This window comes from Microtus oregoni, unplaced genomic scaffold (assembly GCF_018167655.1).
Source record: "Microtus oregoni isolate MIOR12 unplaced genomic scaffold, Mior012 000004F_ref0000308, whole genome shotgun sequence".
Lineage (NCBI taxonomy): Eukaryota > Metazoa > Chordata > Mammalia > Rodentia > Cricetidae > Microtus > Microtus oregoni.
Genome location: NW_024543063.1, coordinates 65583701 through 65603971, shown reverse-complemented (window position 1 = coordinate 65603971; position 20271 = coordinate 65583701). Strand labels below are relative to the sequence as shown.

Below are 20271 nucleotides of genomic sequence, written 5' to 3'. Positions count from 1 at the left end.
CAAAACCAAATTAAACACGTTTTAGCTGAGGGGCAGCTAGGTGAGGTATGAATGTAAAGGACATGATGAAATGTTTCTGTGACCCTGGGTCTGAAAACTTACCTGGGCCTTGAAACCGTAAACCCTTTTCTTCCTGGTGTTTGGTAAATTTCCAGCTTGGAGTTGCTGCAGGTGGAAAGAGTGCTAGCCTAGAGAAGCCCTGGGAAAAGCTGACGGATGAGGAAACTGCACTCTCCACAGCAAACTGACCTTTAAAATCAGGATTTTAGAACATTCTCCCTCTTCAGAAAAGCGCTGCCGTTCTCACTGCAAACCTAAGTGTCAGATGTGTGCAGGTCTTTAATGTAGGTCGCTTTTTCCTGTGAGCAGGAATGTATAAGTTCTGTTTCCACTTCTATTTCATGGCCCAAATGAGCAAGAACACTTCTGAACTGTCCTAAAAAGATGTCTGTCTTTTCCTACCTCCTGAAGTTCTGAAGGCGTTAGAGAACGTGCAGAAGGATGTTACATGAGATCATGTACTGATTTCCATCTGCGAGAAGGGAAATCCGTGTTGTAACCCGCCACGTTGGCCTACCGCATCATCTGAGCATGCGTGCTAGTTCCAATCAGCATTTAGGAGGCTGGGTAATTTCACCGCCACTCTGAATTCTTGAGCATTTCATAACCCTTCAAATGTCCATGGGTGTGCATTAAGGTTCTAGACATAGTATTTCCTAACAAAGTTGTATTTAATCATTAAAGAAACCTCAGTTTGATATCTCCACAATGAAAATATAAGGACAGTTAACTGGCGTTAGTGTTTTTACGTGTGAATCATGTACAAGTGAATGCAAAGGGATCTTTAGAAATACTTGGACGTTCACTAATTCGGGTCGGTTTTTACCCTGCTGAATCTAGTGAGGATACTATGCTGTGTGCATGCCTACGTCAATTTTATGCAACAAAACTGTGCCTCTTATTCTAGTGATGAAGAAAGATACTATGTATAGTTTTCTTAATACCCACTGTTTTCAGAAAATGAGTCATTTTTACAATATATCCTTTTTCTTCGAAAATGAACTTCTAGAAAGTCAGTTTCTATTTAATAAGTAAATTATAAATGTTTATTTTAAATCACATGATGTATTTTAAGACCTATTTGACTGTTCTTAAACCCATCATCTGTAATGCTTTCAACTCTTATTTAACTTGAAAACTTGCCAACCACAAGATTGGTCTGTAGAACACAGAGTACCTTTTTGATGTTTTCACAGAAATAAATAAGCCTAAAATTGTGATCTTTGGGCTAAAATATTTTTGTGGGAGTACAGAAGGTAGCTCTAGACAAACTCCTTTTAAAAGTAGTAGCAAATGATATAATGGGTTTCTGTATGGCTTTTTCATGCTTCCTTAGTTTTAGTCAAACCTACCCTTATATTTTTTATTCATTGGCAGTTTCACAGAGTATACAATGCATTTTGATCACGTTCGCCCCGTTACCTTCTAGTTTTCCCTACCATGCTGTCTAGAGCTGTTTTTCCCAGCAAGTCCGCCTACTTATATTACTCTGTTTTCTACGACCCAGAGAGTTTGATCAGAGTTCTTGGCATGAGCTCATTTCCAGATGCATAGGCAACTTAGCAGTGCTTATATCACTGAAGAAAAATGACTGCCTCTCCCCTGTGGCCAGTAGTTGCCAATAGCCGAGAACTCGCTATATAGACCAGGCAGGCCACGAGCTCAAAGATCATGCCTCTGCCTCGATTGCTGGGTTAAAGGTTTATGCTGCCATGTCCAGCTCCGAATTAGTTTTTAATCAAAGTTTAGTATTATGGGATCATGTCCAGCCACCTTCACACAAAGAAGAAAGTCTTTGGGACTCAGACTGCAGCACTAGCCATTTGAATAAAAGCCCACACTTTCATGTCCTCCTCTAGAGAAGCTGAATTGAAAATCACTAATATCTCCATCGACACAGAAGACTACCAAAGGTGTGACACAGCTTTAACCAACTTTTGGTTTTTCTAGCGTGGCTGTTTCATTAGCAAACTGCATATTTCCACCCCATCACCATCTTGCCAAATCATCTATATTAATTTTTCTATCTTGAGAAATAAGTTCTTACTGTGCGCTCCTTTCACGTGTTGACTATGTGGTATCGTTCCTTCAGTTGTAAACACCTTGGGGTGCCCCATGACCTCATTGCAGATGGCAAGGCGACTGCACCTCTGTTCTAACACTGCCCGAAGTTTTGTGTCTGCTGTCCTTTCACCACCCGGGCTGCCTGAAGGATATCCCCAGTCATGACCAAAATTTATACCACTTATCACGAGTTCTGTCCTCTATTTAGATAATTAAGCCTTAGATTAAATCCGCAGGCCGTTATTACCCCGGTCAGGCCGTTAGTACCCCGGTGTAGTCATGCCTGTACTGTACTAAATATCTCATGCCTGGCAGGTTGCTAGTATAAAACCCAGTAGCACTGGGTAAGGCTGCCGATGACTTTGCCTGCATCGGCCTGGGACAGTACCTTCCAGTACTACCAAAGCTTGTCAGAAGTTACGGAGTTTTCAGGTCAGGTCCAGCTTGTTTTCTGATAACTTTGGTTAACAGTAGTATCTTTAGTAATAAGGTACAAATTTCTAGTTCTGGTGGACACCCAGTGACCTGTGGGAGTCTCTGGGACTGTACTGACCAACAGCTTACCAAATAGCCTCACTCCTGGCACTGGGAGTTTTGTTTAACAACCCGTGGCTTCTGGGAGCAGGATTACCCGTGCAGACTATCCATCCGTGAAGAAGTTTCATTTTTTTGTTTCTTTTTTTTTTAATTTGGTGTGACTTCATTTTTTTGAGACAGGATGTCACTTTGTAATTCTAGCTATCTTGGAACTTGCTATGTAGATCAGGATGACCTCAGACTCAGAGAGCTGCCTGCCTCTGCTTATCAAGGACTGGTATTAAAAGTGTGTGCTACCACACCCAGTCTCAAATTTTATTTTTAATAATATTTCCTATATAGTTTACAATGTATGTAGGTTTCTACAAAGCTTTTTCATGTCTTCTTAGTTTGGATTTAGCCTTTCTCTTACCCCCTTCTTGGCTTAAACCTTTTCGCTCTCTGTATTCCTCACCGACATTCTGATCAGATCTGTTCTCTGACTTACCCTACTAAAGGTCTTTTCCCCTTCACCCTCTCTGGGGCCTTTCTGACTTCCTGGCCTCTACAGACAATCCAAGTTAGACACACCAATCTGGAAACTGAGAGAGAACACGCATGCAGTGTTTGCCTTCCTGGGCCTGAATTACTCACTCAGTATATTTTCCAGTTCCATCCATCCTCCTGTAAATTTCATTCTTTATACTTGAATAAAGTTTCATCATATATGTGTACAACATTTTCATTATCCATCCATCAGTTGGTGGACTCCTAGGTTGATTATGTTTCTGAGCAATTGTAAATAAACAGCAAAAAAATACGGGCGAGCGAGCACCTCTGGAGTGTACAAGTCCTTCAGATAAATGCCCAGGAGTGGTACAGACATCATGTGTTAGCTCTTGTCTTACTTTTTGTGGAACCCCCCCCCCACTGATTTCCATAGTGGTTACACCAGGTTACACTCCCACCAACAGTGTGTAGGATTACCCTTCCCCCACATCCTGGCCAGCATTTGTTGTCCTTTGTTTTATTAATGATAGCCTCTCTAACTGTGGCATCCAGGAGACTATAGCAGGTATTGTAAACATGTTGAGGACGTTTAGATTATTATACAGACGAGTGGCTTTCTTAGAAGTGAAACATTTTATTTAATTGCTACTTACTACTAGGGCTAGAGAATTTTCATAAAAACTATGCTAACATCCTTTTATTGATTATTTTGCTAATTTCTGTGCCTACCCACCTTACCTCTACTGGGAGGAGGGTCCAGAGCAGGCCCCCAATATGGTACTGCCACTGACAGTGTCCTAAATGACAGTATGGGCTCGGCTCAGGCTGGACTCTGGCCAGATAAACAAAACTCAGTGTCCTTCAGCAGGCTTTTGAAGTGGGTTTCTGTTTGTTAGGAAAAGCCCTTAGTTCCCTAAACCCACCCACTACAGCCAACTACCTGTGGCAATGGGCATCTAGTTTCTGATTCACCCGAACAAGCCTATCCCAGTCCAGAGTCTCCTTGCTAGTCCCCAGGCTGTACTGACAAGGCTTTCTCCCACCAGTTGCTGCTCTTGGTCTCCACCCCACCCCTAGACAGCCACATCAGTTTGGTCACCAAATAAGCATTCTTTCTACCCACCCAATGGGGGTTTGACTGCTTTTCTTTACAGTCTTGTCCTGGAAATACTTGATTACCTTTGAGGTTGGGCATTGTGTTGTTAAAGTAGAAATCCTCTCTTCTTTCATCCATGGTTTGTTGTAATGTTAAAATATTAAAATATAAATGACCATTTACATACATTTTATTCATTATCTCTCCTCATGAGAAAACTTAAGTCATTGAATTGACACCATGAGGACCTGTACCTATGTCTCCTGAGTGACAGAAATCATGATGGATTGGGGGAGGGTGCGGGGGTATGTGTGTGGGAGTGGTGTGGGTATGTGGTGTGTGTGTGTGGTGTGTGTGTGTGTGTGTGTGTGTGTGTGTGTGTGTTTGGCACGTGTCATTACTCCTCTAAGGGCATTTGTCACTTTTACCACTGTGGAAGTTAATGCAATGACAAGGACAATTAGTGTGTCAATGCTCACTAATGCCACCAGTTTCGTTTCTTTTGTTTAGTGAGTCAGTCTAGGGAGGTTTCTGTGTGAGTCCCAGGTACTAGGAATATTGGAATGAGGAGAAGCACACAGCCTGTGGAGTTCAGTGCACATTGTAGAAATGGAATGTGCACACACAAATAGAAGTAGTGCCCAAAGAAATACAGACGGCATGCAAACAATCTGTTCAAGGACTTGCTAACCACGTGATTTATTATCTGTTTTAGTAGATTTAAGCTTGGGAAAGCTTTTCTTAACTGATTTGTCATCACTTACAAATGAAGAATAAATAAATAAATAATTTCATTTCTATAGAATAACAGCGACACAATATAAAATAATGCCAATTGTGGGATGTATTTTTACATTTTAATGATGATACGAATGAACAGGGGGAATAATTTGCTTCTTTAGAATATGGATATACAAATCAACCCTGATTCACAAACTAAACTGAAATCAACAAATTGTTACATGTAGATACTGCAATGAAGCCTGTGTTTGGTTTTCATTTTGGAAAAGAAGTTTTTTCTTCCAAATAAAGTACATCTGTTATATGATAGCTATGAACAATTCGCTTAAGCATTTGTGTGCGAATTTTGTGATCTGTAAAATGAACAGGCTGTTAGAATTAATACATGCTCAGTGCTTAAACAATAGTAAGACCTTAGTAAGCACCTTTTAAGGGTTCCTGCCCTTGCTGATTTTTCTGCTGTTCGGAATATTTTCCTATTATTAATGAGAACTTCCAGCAGTTACTGAAATACCCTTTGGTGATTTTGTTTCTTGGACGACATTGCAGACATGCTTCTGAGTTACCACGAAATAGAACTATAATGGAAAAATATTCCCAAAGCTGCAGAGAATTTTACAATCATTACCTCCCTGGTCTGTTTTTCAGAAGTACTCATTACCTAAAAGCAGTACCTAAAGCATTGTTGAAAATGAACTGTCCTTTTTGAAAAATAAAAAATAAAGGATCTATGGATATAAGCACATTTATACCAAACTCGGTGTGGTATTGTTTTTTATATGGTCACTGTATAGCTAAAGATGAAAAGTAAAATGAGCATGCTCTGTAGGTTTATTGTAATAAAATACAGGGTGTATCAATGCATTTTAGTAGACGTTGATTTCAGTTTTTAGTGCTAACTCTACTTGTGTATAGATGTGGACATAACTAAGTTAATGTGCAAATGTAAACATGTCTAGAGTGGAGATTGTCCTGCACATTTGCATAGTATCTCCCAACTCGAATCCCAATAAGTTACTCAGAATCTTATTTCAGGGGTGCTTACCTACTGCCAACTCTCCCTAACACAACGCCTCCAACTCTCAGGTGCTGGTAACCATCACCCAGGTGTGGTCTACAAAATGCCAGAGAAATACTGACTGAGGGCTCTCTTCCCCACCTGCCTGACCCCAACCCTCCCATCCAGATGTTGGCTTGCTTGTTCTGTACTTGGATTTTATCAAAAGTTGCCACACAGAACTGCCACGTGGAGAGGGCTTCCATGTGCACTGCCACCGTCTTATGCTGGTCGTTTGTGTGTGTGTTTGTGTGGTATTGTGTATATGAAGGAGCATTTGTATGAAGATGTGTGTATTTAAAGTCTCAGTCGCAGAGACCCACATTGGAGCACCGGACTGAAATTTCAAGGTCCAAATCAGGAGCAGAAGGAGAGAGAGCACGAGCAAGGAACTCAGGACCGCGAGGGGTACACCCACACACTGAGACAATGGGGATGTTCTACTGGGAACTCACCAAGGCCAGCTGGCCCGGGTCTGAAAAAAGCCTGGGATAAAACCGGACTCGCTGAACATAGCGGACAATGAGGACTACTGAGAACTCAAGAACAATGGCAATGGGTTTTTGATCCTACTGCACGTACTGGCTTTGTGGGAGCCTAGGCAGTTTGGATGCTCACCTTACTAGACCTGGATGGAGGTGGGTGGTCCTTGGACTTCCCACAGGTCAGGGAACCCTGATTGCTCTTTGGGCTGACAAGGGAGGGGGACTTGATTGGGGGAGGGAGAGGGAAATGGGAGGCCATGGCAGGGAGGAGGCAGAAATCTTTAATAAATAAATTTTTTAAAAAATCAAATAAATAAATAAATAAAGTCTCAGTCGCTTTCTTTTTTCCAAATCTATTTAATTCTTCATATGAGTGCCCTCTTGAGCCTGTTTACATAGTTTGTGTTTTTGCAGGATGTATCCATTTTACCTGGGTTGTCTAACTTGCTTCCATACATTTTGTATTCGTGTTCCCACTTCGGTCTCTGAGTATTTCTTTCTCTGTCACTGTTCTTGATTGTGTATTTATTTTGGGGGTCGGTTTAGCCATTTCTCAGTGTTATTTTACCCTTTTCTGTGCCTGGTTTGAATTTGATATTCTCTGTTGTCTTTCTATTTCACTAATTATGACTTTCATCATTTCCACTCTTCCGCTTTGGATTTAGTTTTGTGTTTCAGCCATCACCTGAAGGTGGGAAGTTAGGAGACTGGTTTTATATGTTAACTCTATTTAATATGTACATAAATGGTGGATATTTTCCCTAGAGCAGCACTTTTTCTACAGCCCCTAAATTTCGATGTGTTTATCTTCATTCATCTCATCAAAAGTGCACTGAAGTATGTTTTCCCCTCCTCCTCCCCTCCTCCTCCCCTCTTCCTCCCCTTGTTTGGGCATGAGGAATACTGGGAATAGAACTGTATATGCTAACAAGCGCTCTGAGCCTGACTCTGAAAGTATTTTCTGATTTCCCTTTGATTTTGCATTTGATCATTGGTTATTTATGAAGGTGTTACTGAATTTCCAAATATTTGTAAATTTCCGAAATGTCTTTGTCACTTGCTTCTTATTTCATTGCACTGTAGTGAGAGAATGACCTAGCACATCTTATCTCTCAGGGACTGGGCTGAGGAAAACAGATACTTGTCTCTTGTTGAGTGAGATTTCCTGTAGTTGTCTCTTTTGGCTCACAGTGTTGAGTATTTGGTGTGTTGTGCTTTGTTTATAACGTCACTTGCTTTCTTTTTACAGTTGATGAGTTAATCAGTCCTAAAGACATCGACCCTGTCCAGCGCTTTGTCCCACTCCAGAATCAGCGTAACGTGAGCATGAGATACTCCAACCAGGTAAAGAGATAATTCAGTTCTTAGTTTAGATTTATCTAAAGACATCGAAATGTTCGTTAAAGAAGCAATTTTATCCAAAATGTATTTGTTCTTGCTCCTTCTGTCAGAAAGACATCTTTTTACTTAAGATTAAGTAGCAAGGGTTATTTGTTGATAAGGAAGCCAAATTAAGTGTCCTCCATATAGACGTTTCCAGACCACAGGGATTCCAGACGTCATGGATGTGGTGCATGTGTTTGCAGGAGGATAGCAGCGTGCTGTGGAAACGAGTAGGGAGCCACGGGAGAAGGAGTAAGAGGCCACGGGAGAGGAAGTAGGCAGGCACAGAAGGGAGTAGGGGACCACAGGAGAGGGAGTAGGAAGCCAGGGAAGGGAGTAGGAGGCCATGTGAGAGGAAGGTCCTATGCTTGATGTCTCCTCCTGTGTCTCCCTGACAGGACTGTGTACCTGGAGAGAGCTGTTCTTAAGCACATTGTGCCATGTTCCGGGAAGGGATGGTTTTTAAGTTCTCATGTTTACCAGCCATGGATTTAGACTGTGTTGTGTCAACACACACTAAAGTGTTTGCAGTATCAGCAAGATTGATGTTGACTTGAGCAAACCCTCAACTATTAAATGATACCAGTAATGAGAACTGTTAAAATGAAAATGCTGTAGAATGTGGGAACTGCCTGAGGAGAAAGGAAATGAACATGTGTGTGCCTGGGTTTCCAAGCAGTTAGCATGCATTTAATAAAAGTGGCATCAGCACTTGCTGGTGATATGCTTACAAATCCAAATGCTGGTTTTAAAAAATGCACGTATGCGCACACACACACACACACACACACACACACACACACAGAGAGAGAGAGAGAGAGAATATGAATGAATGTTAAAACATTTTTAAAAAGCTTTGTGTTAATATGAAATAAGAAATTTCACTGACCTATTATCCTCTGTAAGGTAAGGACTGACCTTTATCTTATGCCAGTGTGTCCTGCCAGAGTACAGCCTGTACCATGTGAGATGTTCAGGTTTACTTTAGAAGTATAAAATGAGGAGTCTATCTAAAGAGCAGAGTGCGGGGACTCCGCTATTGCCAGACTGTGTGTACATTCAGACTGTCATTTACACCGTATTTCACGTGCTTGACCTAGTTCTCCAGGGTGACAGTATATTAAGCCTTTTCTTAAATTGAGGTGTAGGAGGAGATAGAACAACAAAGCCTGTTATAGGCGTGTGACTAGCAAAAGTACCCTTTTCTCATGCTTGGCATATGTCGGGCAGGTTGCAGGCTGCCTGTGGGTTACAGAACACAATATACTTGCAGTTCTTTCTCTCCTACTCGAGAAAGTTTGTTCAGAGCTCGGAACAGTAAGGGTAAACTTAGAGAGTGTTTCCCGCTAACTACTTATATCAGAATATTTGCTAATTTTGCTGGAGGGCTATGCCTGGCAAGCCTTCTAGATGCAGCCACTTCTTAGCTAAGAGAGTTCTCTGGGGTGAAGGGTGGGGCTCCTCTCCTGCAGCATGAGCAGAGAGTGTCTGTGCAGCATTAACCCGAGTTTCTGCGAGGGAGGATGAGGATTCCCAACAGAAAACTGCTGGGAACTAGGACTGCCCTCTCCATTGGCAGCAAGTCCTCTTGTGCTGCTTTCTTACCGTGATAGCGTGCTTGACATGCCTGTAGCCATTGCTGGGGCTGAGGGCATGAGACGGGGTCAGGAATGCACCAGATATGCAGCCCTCTCTTTGGTTTGTTTTGGGGCTGGGTTGTGACTGGCCATGTTGAAAGCTGTGAGTAAAGAGTCTCTCAGGATTGACCAAGTGCTCTAAGCTCTGCCAGATATTCTGAAGGTAAACAGAGAGCAGTGAAATACAGATGATGCCTGAAGGAGAATCTGAACGGAAGGTGTGGCAGGAGGTCGCAGGTCGGCTTCTGGCCTTCACAAGTCGCTAGAGGCCACAGAACTTTGAAATGTAGTAGACACACAGAATTCGGTGTAGGGAAAGACTGCCAAATAAGACCATTAAAGGGAGAGGGGCTTTGGCTAGTTTTATGGAAATGAAGCTGAGCCTCTGTTCCCATGGAGATAAAGAGATGTGCTTAGTAATTCAACAGTGTATAGCAGTGCCATGCAGGAAAGATGCTCAGGTATCCTTGCCCATGACTCCTACCGACTGTCAGCCATGTACACGTTTAAGTAGTCAAAAATTTTAGCTACTGATTGAATAAAAAATAGCTCTTTAATTTGAAAGAAACAAAAGGCCACAGGAAATTACAGAGAAAATTCCTAGGAATCCTTCCTCAACCCTCCCACAAGAAGTCTTAGAGAGTTTCTAGGAATCTACACCCTCAGATCCTGTGTACTTTATTAAACAGTATAAAAATCAGAAAACTAGCATCGGTGCAAGCTTTTGTTGAACCAGTTGATCTCACACACATTTGTAGTGCTACATCTATCTACTGCATCACATGTAGCGCGGCGTCACTGCACGGTGAATATGTCACCACAAAAACTTCCAGCTTAGGGCCATGCTTGCTTCTTTTGCTACCAATGTGTTCTCTTTTATCTTTATATTTTTTTCACTTCAAGACTCTTAAATGAATATAGCTTTCAATTTGAAGACTGTCTTTTTGCACTTAATGTATAACTTAACACTTCTGTGAAGCCTTAACTTATTATTCTTTATCAATAAAAAATTGGGAGTCAGATATTGGGCTAAGAACCGGAAAGATGAGAGAAGCAGGGGAGCAGCCACCAGTGACTTCCTGCCTCTTCCGTTTCTTCCTCCAAAGGGGCGAGATCCTCTCTTAGCCCCACCTTACTACTTCCTCTTTCCTGTCTATAGTCCTCCAAACTTCTGTGGTTAATTTTGGTAAGCTAGTAGCTAGCTCCACCCTCTGACTCCATGCAAGCTTTATTTGTCAGAACGCAGTCAAAATATCACGCAAGTCTTTTGTAAGAGCAGCCAGTAGTTAAATGTATCTATGGTTTGCTCCTTTTCATGACTGAGTTATACTCCACAGTATGACTATACCCTAGTTTATTTCACCATTGCCTTGTAAAGGACATGCTGTTGGGTGTGAATATTTCACTATTTCCCCTCTGGTCATTGAACGACAAGTCCAGTTGTTATAATTTCTATTCACCTACCAGTCTGATTAAAGAAATTCATTAAAGTGAAAGACAGTGCACTGTGCTTACCTCACTCTGCCTTCTCATTGTTATTTCCTTCCAGTGTTATTTTCTGTTTCAGAAGCGTCTTTATATTATCTGTGGGTAACTCTTCCAGCAGCCAGTTCCATAGTTTCCATTTGTCAAGGAACATTTTTATGTTGCCTTCAGTACTGAAGTGTAGAATTTGTTTGTTTTAATATAGGAAGGATTCCTGGTCAATGGCTTCCGTAGTTTGAGATGAGAAATTCTGCCAGTTTAAAACTGTTGACTGTGTGTTAAGTCTCCTATGTCACTATTCCCAGCTGATAGATGAATCTACCTTCTATGTGGCTCTCTACTTCATGGAGCAGGGATTGAATAGATTTGCCACACTCTGAAGCCACTGTAGGTATGCTTAACTACGCTCACATAGGAATTTGTACAGAACCATGGGTAGGCAACTGGTGCCTCTGTTGAGAAACTAGGACTAGGCTCTGCATGGTCACTGTTTTTGTGTCCTGCTCCTACGGTGAGAAAGAATGCTTTCTTTTGTTCTCTTGGCTGTGTTTGTTGCTTTAAACCAACCTCTCCGGGACCCAGCCTAGAGAGTGCAGGGTCTCAGAATCCCACTTGGATGCCAGTATTCAGACTCAGAAATCTGAGCAGTCTGGCTTACCTGTTTTCAGAGTGTTTTGGAACCATCTGTCTGGGGCACCTTTTCCCTCATACCAGAATTTTTTAATGAATAATTTAAAGTCTTCTAATGAATAAAGAAGGATTTTGTGTTCCTTGACCTTCTTCTAAAATTATTTTTCAAAGCCGGGCGGTGGTGGCGCACGCCTTTAATCCCAGCACTCGGGAGGCAGAGGCAGGCGCATCTCTGTGAGTTCGAGACCAGCCTGGTCTACAAGAGCTAGTTCCAGGACAGGCTCCAAAACCACAGAGAAACCCTGTCTCGAAAAACCAAAAAAAAAAAAAAAAAAAAAATTATTTTTCAAAACACTAATAATATCATTTAAAGTATTTTTCTAACAGCTTAACACATAATTTGTACTTCATAAATTCACTAAAGTAAGTGTGTAGCTCAATAGTTTTTGCACTGTATGTACTAAAATCAATTTTACTTTTTTATTGCTCCAAAAAAAAAAAAACAACTCCTGCACTTTTAGTCATGGTTCCCTCATGGTGTTCCCCATCTCTGTGCTTTTGCTTATTTGTATGATCTGTAATATTTAGTGACTGGCGTTTTTTCTCAGCATAACATTTTTAAGATTTATACCAGTCGCAGGACTTAACAACACTCCAATCCCTTTATGGTAGAACAACATGCCACTTTAGGTTTATGGTATATTTTGTTTATGAACATATGAATTGTTTCTAAGCTTTGGCCATTATGAATAGTTCTGCTGCCAGCCTCCCAGTGCAGTCCCTGTGTTCCACATGCCTTCATTTCTCTTGGATATAGCTAAGAGTGAGATTGCTGGATCATATGCTAAGCTGCAGTTGAACTCTCGGGGAATTGCCAGACTGGCTTTCATGTGACTACACTATTCTGCATTTCCTCCAGTGTGCGAGGGATTTCATTCTTCTACATTTGTACTAATACTTATCTCCTTGGCTTTAAGGTAGCGGGGGTGGTGAAGTTGTGCATAACTGTTTGATTCTCAGACCCCAGCTGCAAAAAATAATCATATTTTCATGTTTGCTGGCAGTTGAGTTACCAAAATTCTCTGTGTCCCAGATGATTCCTTTGTAAAACTGCAAACATTTTCTCCCATTTGGTAAACTATCATTCCACTTTCTTGTCATTTGAAGCATAGAAATTTTAAATTTTGATGAAGCCCAGTTTTTCTTTGATTACTTTTGCTTTTAGTGTCATGTCTAAAAGCCATTACCTAGTTCAAAATCACAACCTTGTAGCTTTCTTCTAAGAATTCTGCAGTACTATCCCTTAAATTTAGGTGTGTTGTCCATTTTTCCTGAATTTTTTTTTTTTTTTTTGGTTTTTCGAGACAGGGTTTCTCTGTGGTTTTGGAGCCTGTCCTGGAACTAGCTCTTGTAGACCAGGCTGGTCTCGAACTCACAAAGATCCGCCTGCCTCTGCCTCCCAAGTGCTGGGATTAAAGGCGTGCGCCACCACCGCCCGGCTTTTCCTGAATTTTTGTATCTGATATGAGGTAGGAATCCAGCCTCTTTCTTTGCATGTTTAATCTCTAGTTGCCTTCATTTCTGAGTAATTTCTAACATACACTTCTAAGTGGAGTAAATATATACAATGGTCATCATTTTAACCATTCATAAAGCAAATAGTGTGTTGGCTTTAAATACCTTGGCAATATTTATAGCCATCACCAACCACTGTCCATGTTAAAACCTTTTTAATAATCTTTGTCTCCAACAAAAACTCATTTAATGACAGCTCCCCCTCCCTCCACCTTGTAAGCCCTGTTATACTTTCTGTCTCTGAATTTGTCTATTATAGGCAAATAATGTAGGCAGAATCACACAATAATCATTCTTCTGCTTCTTGATCATTTCACTAAGCATAATTTCCAGGATAATTTTGTACTTTTCATTAATGTGGAGTTCCCGTTTCTTCCTGGTAGTTATTTTGCTATGTGTCTGGAGTGATTCATTAGCTGATTGTTTATAGTACAATAAATGTGCCGATTATTCTCAGACTTAAATTAAGTAGTCTCCTCCCCAATAAGAAGTGGAGAATGTAATTGGGAGGTTTTTCCTGGCTAGCCTTGTTCATGAGCCAAGTGTCTGCTAGGAAGCAATCCAGACCCTCATCACTCTGCCCTTGGCGAACGCAGGAACATTAAGAGTGCTCTTTGCTGGAGCTTCTAGCTGCCCTGGAGGCAGTACAAGCCTGTGTGTTTAATGCTGTGGAGGAAATGTCCTGCTGCAGAGCCGACTAGCTCCCTGCGGAGCTGGGCACTCAGTCTCAGTGCCACTCTCACTTCTCCCCCCTGTACTGTGTACCTGCAGAGTGCCCTTCCAGTTTCCACTCTCGGTGGTGGGTCTGCGCTCGTGGCCAGCATCGTGGGTGTCACCCTCAAATCTAAAATTGTTTGGCAAGATTTAACAGGAGACTCTCCCTTCCAGCACTTCTGTTGCTGTCTTCTGTGGTCTAGGTTTTCAGTAAACTTTGCGTAATTTTTGTTGAGTGTTAAGGAGCAGTTACATGGCCAAAAGGCCATCTGTGCAGAAAGTTGAGTTTGCTGCTCCACCAAAAAAAAAAAAAAAAAAGTTATGGGGTTGGAGAGATGGCTCAGCAGTTAAGAGCATTGGCTGTTCTTCCAGAGGACCCAGGTTCAATTCTTAGCACCCACGCAGCAGCTCACAACTCTCTGTAGCTCTAGTTCCAGTGTACCTGACATCCTCATACAGATATGCATGCAGACAAAACACCAATGCACATGAATAGCAATTTTTTTAAAAAGACTGTCTGGTCTCATAACTTAGTATGTAAATTATATAACACTTCTCCCACATTATTTACAGCTATTTTTCCTTTTAGGTTCTTTGACAAGTTTATTCAGATTTTAAAGGTTTATTTATCATGGATGATTTAGGAACATCTTCACTTTTCTTTGGGTTGGTTCATCAATATGACCTTAAATAATTAACCAACTTTAGACATAATTTCTTCTTCAAAGAAACAAAACAAGCTAACTCAATTAGCTTGGCAAAAATAAATAAATAAATAAGGTGTTCCTGTGGGACCAAAAATCTAAATTTATTTACCTGTATGTGTGGGAGTAAGTTTAATAGAGCATAGAAATTATTATGATTATCATAATAAAATAGACTAAAATAGTCAAGGCTTCCACAGTGTTTCTGAAAACCCAGGCTGTCTATGCCACAGCCATGCAGGGGTTAGCCTTAGGTAATTCTCTCTGCTCTCAAAGGAAATATGACTCTCTTATCAACACTATTTGTACCAGAGCCTATTAAAAATCTAAGTACCTTGATCAAAAACTTAAGAACTAGGGAAGTTAAATTGCATGTTTAAAGAGAGCTTTTAATAACATCACTCTAATTAACCTGCTGAACTTATTAAAATTAAGTCTCAGTTATAAGCATGATACATAATAAAATATTTCATGTGTAAGATGATTTTAGTCATGGATGAAATATGAAAGGGGAAACAGATCCAACTAAGAAAGTAAGATGTATGGCCCAAAGTAAAGATACACAGTGAGTAGTAGGCCTGGCTGTAATGGTCTGTCCTGTCACTTTAAGAGACAAGCCCCGCCCCTCCTCTTTCCCCTTCCCTTCCTTAGCCAACTAAATAAATATCTTACCTCTGCATGGTGTGCCTATCTGTCTCTGTCTCTCACCTGACTCAGCTCCTTGTGGGACAGACTGACCTACCAAGGTCTCTCACCCACCATGTGGCTCCCTGCCTGGCACCTGCTGCCGCCCCTCAAGGGAACCACAGTGTTTTATTTTTACCGTTACACTGGTACTGTCTTAATGATCATTTCTGATGCCTTACTCAACATCAGTGAGTGTCCTCATGCTTTGGAGACTGGCTTCGACAAGGATACCTACCACTTACTAGGGTAGGGCATGGGGGTTAGAAAAATAAAGGGAATAAAGACGCGAGTGAAAATAAAAAACCAGAAACATAGGATAGTACCGAGAGGGAGTTGCAGTGAATACTGAAATCTGCCCGCATCTAATTTTTTATACACTTTTATACCCCAATACAATGCAGGGGGTAGGGGGAGCAAAAGACTTTTAACATGATACAAAGGACAACTAGAACAGTTACTTGCTTCAGTACTTGAGACATCAAATCCTTAATTTTTGAGAAGAGCGTTTTATTTTTTAGGCATTGAGCCCACCCTAGACCAAGTGTCCTTGAAGGCAGTCACTTCTTGGCCAAACCTCCTAATTCAAAAGAAGGAACAGAAATATGATATAATTCTTTGACCTTTGGTCAGGGTGGAGTGGAACTACCTGTTTGGACCAAATGTCCAAAACACCAAGTAGCCACAACTTAGGTCAGAGTATGTGGCCACACTTGTTGTCAACAACTTTGAGCAAGCTAAAACTCTTTTATCTTTACACAAGGTGAAATTGGTTCACAGTTTTTTGGACTCTACACTTATGTATAAATTTATTAGCTTTACCTGGAACTTTCCTCTACCCTCCTTTATTTTTGCCTTGTAATGCTTTTCTTTCTTTCTTTCTTTACTTTTTTATTTATTTATTCTTGGTTTTTCGAGACAGGGTTTCTCTGTAGCTTTGAAACCTATCCTGGAACTAGCTCTTGTAGACCAGGCTGGCCTCAAACTCACAGAGATCCACCTGCCTCTGTCTCCCAAGTGCTGAGATTAAAGGCCTCAACCCTTTTGTGTAACTTATTTTTAGAACAATGTAACAACCATCCTTACTTGCCTTGGATTTCCCTTGTCATCAGTTTTTACAGCCTAAGCTCATGTACAGTCATTATCTTAAATTATGAGCTCTCCCAGGCCGTGGCTCCATGGTGATGAATGTGGATCATTCGCTGAAAGCAGCAAACACAGAAGTTGAAAGCAACCTTCCAAAGTGAATGAATATCTATCATAAATGGATAATGTCAAACACATTTGGATTCTGCTTGATAAACAGTGATGTTTGGAATACTGTTTTGTTTTCTGGGTCCTTTGGAGTCAGTGACTTTATCCCTTATAAAACTCTGTTAAATATTTCTGTAAAATATCACATTCTTCCCCAAACATGATGCTTTCTGTGCTGTTCATAAAGACAGGGCGAAGTCCTTTGTTGTGCGCGCATACACACACACACACACACACACACACACAGAAGCCCTTTGTTAAACACACACACAGAGGGAAGCCCTTTGTTAGGAACATGGTCATGCACAGACACAGACAGACACAGCACTTCACAAGACAGCCTTCAGGCAGACACAGATCCAGACTCACACACCAGACAGAGGATAGAAGACACAGGGAGGGTAAAGTTGAGAACACAAATCTGGAATCCTTCTTTGTTAAGTGACACCAAAGGAAATGGTTTCTTCATTTTTTTTTCCTTTTGGAGTTAATCACTTATATATTCAAACTGACTACAATCTTGTCTCAAAAAATACTGTAAATTCTTTATGAAGTATCTTCCTGAAGATTAAGCACTGAGTGATTGTGTGTATGTGTATGTGTACATGCGCACACTTGCAGAAGTGATGCAGTGTGGTCTTTGTATCATATAAGCCTAGCCTATCTCTTCCATTTTCAACTAGGTCCTCTCTAAGCCTTTCCTTGTCTATTATATAGAAATGATAACTCCTGACTACAGAGTCACAAATGACAATGTATAGACACTTAAGAAAATGTGTGATGCATTGTAAGAGCTAAATAAGTGTTAGTTTTACTTTTATTTCAAATTGCATAACTAAGAGATAAGAAAAATATTGATAAGTCTGATAGAAAATGTTATTTACAAATATGTAGATACATGTAAATGTCATTTTGTGGTTAAATCTTTATTGGATAGTCATTTTATAATCATTAACATATATTTGATACTCAATTACTAGTCATTTTTATAAAGTACTTTAAATGTCTGCGTAATGCTTCCGCATTTGACTCTATAGCAAGCACATCAGTTTCTTTTTGTGTTTATGTGGCAAAGTAATAGACAAAAGCAGCTGAAGGAAGAAGCAGTCCATCTTGGCTCACAGTTTGAGGGTGCTGTCCATTGAAGAGGGAGATGTGGCAGCAAGACTGTCCTAGCTGTGGCGACATGTTGGTGTCTGGTCACACTTCATTCATTTATGAAGATTAATTTCAGTTTTCTCCGCTTTTGTTCTTATTTTGTCTTGGACTCCTTGCACCTGATGGTACTAAGCACACTCAGGCTGGATCTTCTCTCCCTAGTTAGCCCTCCCTGGAAACACCTGGAGCATGGTCGGGGTATGTCTCCTGGGTGATTCCAAATCAGGCCAAGTTAGCATGAAGACTAACCATCATATTAGGTGACCCTTACCAGACAACTGTTGACCATTTCTACGCTACAAGTTGGTCCTAATAGGAACCAACCACAGTCTGATATTTATTGCTGTGAAAATAAATAAATTAATAATAAAATGCTGCTATAGCATGTAAAAACTATTGATGAGACGTGCTTTTCATCGGATGATTTCTGTTTACTCAATACTTCTCTATAAATAGAACATTTTATACTGTATAGCTCCTGAAAAAAGGAAAGAGATGATAAAACAATTTATGTGTATAGTTAAACAAATGAAAGCCTCTCTCAGTAAACTTCCCCACAATGTATTGTTGTAGACCTAGAATTGGAGATGGGGTTTTGGCTTCGTTTTTCTCTTCCTATTTTTAAGTGCTTGAATAAGCCATTAAGCTGCTCATCTCTGTAACAGAAGGGGAATTATTTTTCTACTTTCATTAAGAAAATTCAAAATCATGTACAGAGTCTTAGGCTCATTGCCTATATCACAGCATAGGCGTTAGAGACTATTAAGACCTTGGGTAGAGCCTTTAATTTTTAAGTCATGAAACTGGCATGGAAATTGAAAGAAACATGGCGTCTCTCAGGTCAAGGTAGCAGACACAGGGCTGGACTCTGGCGTGCTAATGTGGGGCCTTCTGGGCCGTGTTGGGAAATATGAATTTGACGTCATTGTCCCGCATTCTCATCTCCCTCATTACCCCTGTGATAAACCTCCTAAACGGCATGGTTTGCATGGCTGCTTCCTCACACCAGTAATAAGTGTCTGTGTACCGAGGGAGTTGTATGCTATAAAACCAAGGTACTTTCTGGGTGTCTTTGTCATCTTCAGAACTGGAAAGCGTCCTGTTTACTTTTAGCTCTCTGCCCGTTACTTCCTATAAGTTGATAATATTTTTGTATTCCATGTTGTTGGTGTCTTGCAAATGATGCTTGAAGCTTTGACTTGATAAAGAATTGCAGTAATAGTGAGGAAGCTCCACCCTCATGAAGTGGAGAACATTATTCTTGTAGGGAATGTTAAACTTTGTTTATTGTTTTATCTGTCAGTTTTCTTACATCTCTGTGTGATTAAGATTGTACTCATACAAATGTGAACCATTGTTTTAATTCAGGCAGATTTTAAACTATGGTTTTAGTTACATTAAAGTATTAGCTCTGCTTATTGATAGTTTTCATTTGGCTCAGATATGGCTTGTTTATTGTCCTTTCTCAGATTGCATTATCTTTGCATATTCTGCTCATAAATATTGAATTATAAATGCCCAAATTTAATGTGTAATAATATTGTTTGGAACCTAGAAGGCTGCATATTCATACAGTTCATATGATTTTCCTGTGATTTCACGAATCTTCATGAATTTTCAGCAAATATTTATATTTTATTTATTTTGGTTTTGGCTGTCATATTTCCCAGCCTTGTTTACAAAGGTCTTTCATTGTGGGAGCCTGTGACTATGTGTAAAGATGAGTTGTAAGGGACAATGGATGCTGCTCATGACTCTTCCCATCATGTTGTGTGTTGAGGTCTGAAAGACTATGAAGTCCCCCCAAGGATATGAATTACGTGTTTCACAACATTAATACTTCTTTAACTTCTTAAGTTAAAATTATTAAAAGGGAAAGGTTGGCCTTTAAGTTCTCAGAAAGGTTTATAAAATAAAAGTCAAAGAGGACTACTAAATCCTAGTGTGCACTGAGGTCCTGCCTCTACTATATCTGCAGGGTTCTTTCAGTTCTCCGAATGCTGGGATTAACTTGCCCTTCTTTCATCCAACTTTAAAGCTTTTTAAGCTACATACATTTCTTGCAAGAGGGCACATATACCATGGTGCTCATGTGGAACTTGGAGTACAATTTGTAGGACTAGGTTCACAGTCCTTGCTCCACAAGGTTTCCTGTGGGTCCAACTGAGGTCATCAATTGGCAGTAAGTACCTCATTGGCCCTTCCCTCCATCTTTAACCTGTTCCATATGGAGTTTTTTCTTTATATATATATAGTGGCAGGGTTCTTTATGTAGTCCTGGCTGTTCTGAAACTCACTCTGTAGACCAGGCTGGCCTCAAACTCACGGAGAGCCCCTGCTTCTGCCTCCTGAGTGCTGGGGTTTGACGTGTGTGTCATCATCCTTGTCTAGAGACTCTTTTCTTCAGATTTCTAACTTTCTTCAGTTTACAGATTTATCTGATTCTGCAGATGTGTTTGAGTGTCTTCCCCTAAAAGCAAAATGTTCTCCAAACGCTTTTCCTATTTCACCTCTTGCA

The 20271-nt window shown here is 40.6% G+C and overlaps 1 protein-coding gene and 1 pseudogene across 5 annotated transcripts in view; one reads left to right on the top strand and one right to left on the bottom strand.

The window, feature by feature from the left end:
* The window catches only part of Phkb (phosphorylase kinase regulatory subunit beta), a 176979-nt gene that overhangs the window by 98293 nt on the left and 58415 nt on the right, over positions 1-20271 (top strand). For all 5 annotated transcript variants that reach the window (XM_041649591.1, XM_041649589.1, XM_041649590.1 and 2 more), the window contains one exon: positions 7779-7873. In XM_041649591.1, the coding sequence (XP_041505525.1) occupies positions 7779-7873 (95 nt within the window). The remainder of the gene's footprint in view (positions 1-7778; positions 7874-20271) is intronic.
* Positions 1795-4384, bottom strand: LOC121446894 (annotated as a pseudogene).